We start from the raw sequence: 1,635 nt of genomic DNA on the forward strand, positions 1-1,635 counted from the left end.
GGGGGGCTGCGCTGCTGCCTTTGTCTTCATCCTTGGCCTCTACTTTGTCCTCAATGCACGTAGACACGTGGTGTGGTGAGATGAGAGTCCTGGTGAGGAAGTGGTTCAATGCCTTTGATCCCCCACAGATGCCCGAAGGTGTCCTTCTCCTCTACTCCTCTCCTCTACGTGTCCTTCAAGGCCTTCCATCACCCACCCTTCTCCCCTGCCCTCTGGATGCAGATTCCCCTGCAGATGGCCTGAGGCCCTGCAGCTCCACGTCAGGGTCTGTGTCAGAGGACCCCAAATCCCAGCGCGCACCTTGGGGCCACTGCAAAAACCACCAAGGAACCCCAGTAAAATCCCATTGAGACCCCACGAGACCCCTCCTATGGCTTCACCTAAATTCACCTTCACCTAACCTGCTGTGTGCAGGTCGCCAACCAGCAGACCAGTCCGCCCAGAGCCACATCCAGCCTGGCCTTGAATGCCTCCAGGGATGGGGCATCCACAGCCTCCTTGGGCAACCTGTTCCAGTGCCTCACCACCGTCTGGGTGAAAATCTTCCTCCTACTACCTACCCTAAACCTCCCCTGTCCCCATTTAAAACAAGCTCTCTGAGTCACTGTCTGACTCTGCTGCCCTGGAGACCCCAGCAAATCATGGACTGCCCTACTGGGGCACTGTGCAGAGAGTCTGGCATCCCTTGGGGGACAGCATGCCAGGGCACACACTCGCAGCCCTTTGGGGACAGTGTGTCACACCCCAGGGGTGACAGCGAGTGGGGCATCTCAACAGGCACAGTGTGCAGTGAACACCTCTCCACTTGACCCACCACAAAAGGACTCCACAGCGCAACCACCCCTATGGGCTCACATTGCCAAGTGGGGAGGTGACATCACACCATACTCACCCCAAGGGGAAAACTGAAAGCAGTTCTCCAGCCACTCCCTGTCTTTGCTGCAGTTTCGCTGTCCCCAAGCTGCTGCAGCCTCATAGCACCAATGGCGCTGGCCCTCATCCTGGGTGAGTGACAATGGGGACGTGGTGCCACGGGGGTTGGTGGCCCTGTGTGGGACCAGGACCGTGTCCCTTGCAGGTTGGTGGCCGGTGGCAGCGAGCAGGGCACAGCAACGTGAGTACGGGGACAGGGGGAGAATGGGGAGAGAGGGAGGGGAGCGTGGTGAGGGGTCATCAGAGGGGCAGAGGAGGGTGTGCAGGGACAAGGCTGACTGCTGTGCCCTGTCCCAGTGCCCCCAGCCTCCCTGTCGCTGCACCCCAGCCAGGGGGTGTCCCTGGGGGACAATATCACCCTGCGCTGCCACCTGCCCCGCGTGCGAGCCTGGGTCCAGCTCTGGTTGAATGGAACTCTGAGATCCGACAAGGAAAAAGACAAGGAGCAGGATACAGCTGAGTTCTCCTTTGCTGTCACAAAGCTGGAAGATGCGGGGACGTATCAGTGTCGGTACCAGGTGTCAGAGCCACTGTGGACATCAAATAAGAGTGAGCCCGTGGAGCTGGTGCTGACAGGTGAGGGCACTATGGACACCAGCTGGCCCTGAGCTTTTCCCACAAGGCCAAGTCCCATCTCTTCTCCTCCGTGCACACAAACCGCAGCTTCCCCAACTCAGCATTTCCCTGAGCGCAGGGAACGTG

The 1,635-nt window shown here is 59.3% G+C and overlaps 1 protein-coding gene across 1 annotated transcript; it reads left to right on the plus strand.

Annotated features, from left to right (window-relative positions):
- Positions 1–1,080: 1,080 nt before the first annotated feature.
- On the plus strand, positions 1,081–1,597 carry LOC109364845 (platelet glycoprotein VI-like; the record flags this gene model as incomplete). The annotated part of the gene is made up of 2 exons (XM_031557666.1): positions 1,081–1,114; positions 1,231–1,597. Coding segments are annotated over 2 exons (345 nt in total), but the record flags the coding sequence as incomplete, so codon positions are not given.
- Between the last annotated feature and the right edge of the window lie 38 nt (positions 1,598–1,635).

The sequence above is a fragment of the Meleagris gallopavo genome, unplaced genomic scaffold (genome assembly GCF_000146605.3).
Source record: "Meleagris gallopavo isolate NT-WF06-2002-E0010 breed Aviagen turkey brand Nicholas breeding stock unplaced genomic scaffold, Turkey_5.1 ChrUn_random_7180001927976, whole genome shotgun sequence".
Lineage (NCBI taxonomy): Eukaryota > Metazoa > Chordata > Aves > Galliformes > Phasianidae > Meleagris > Meleagris gallopavo.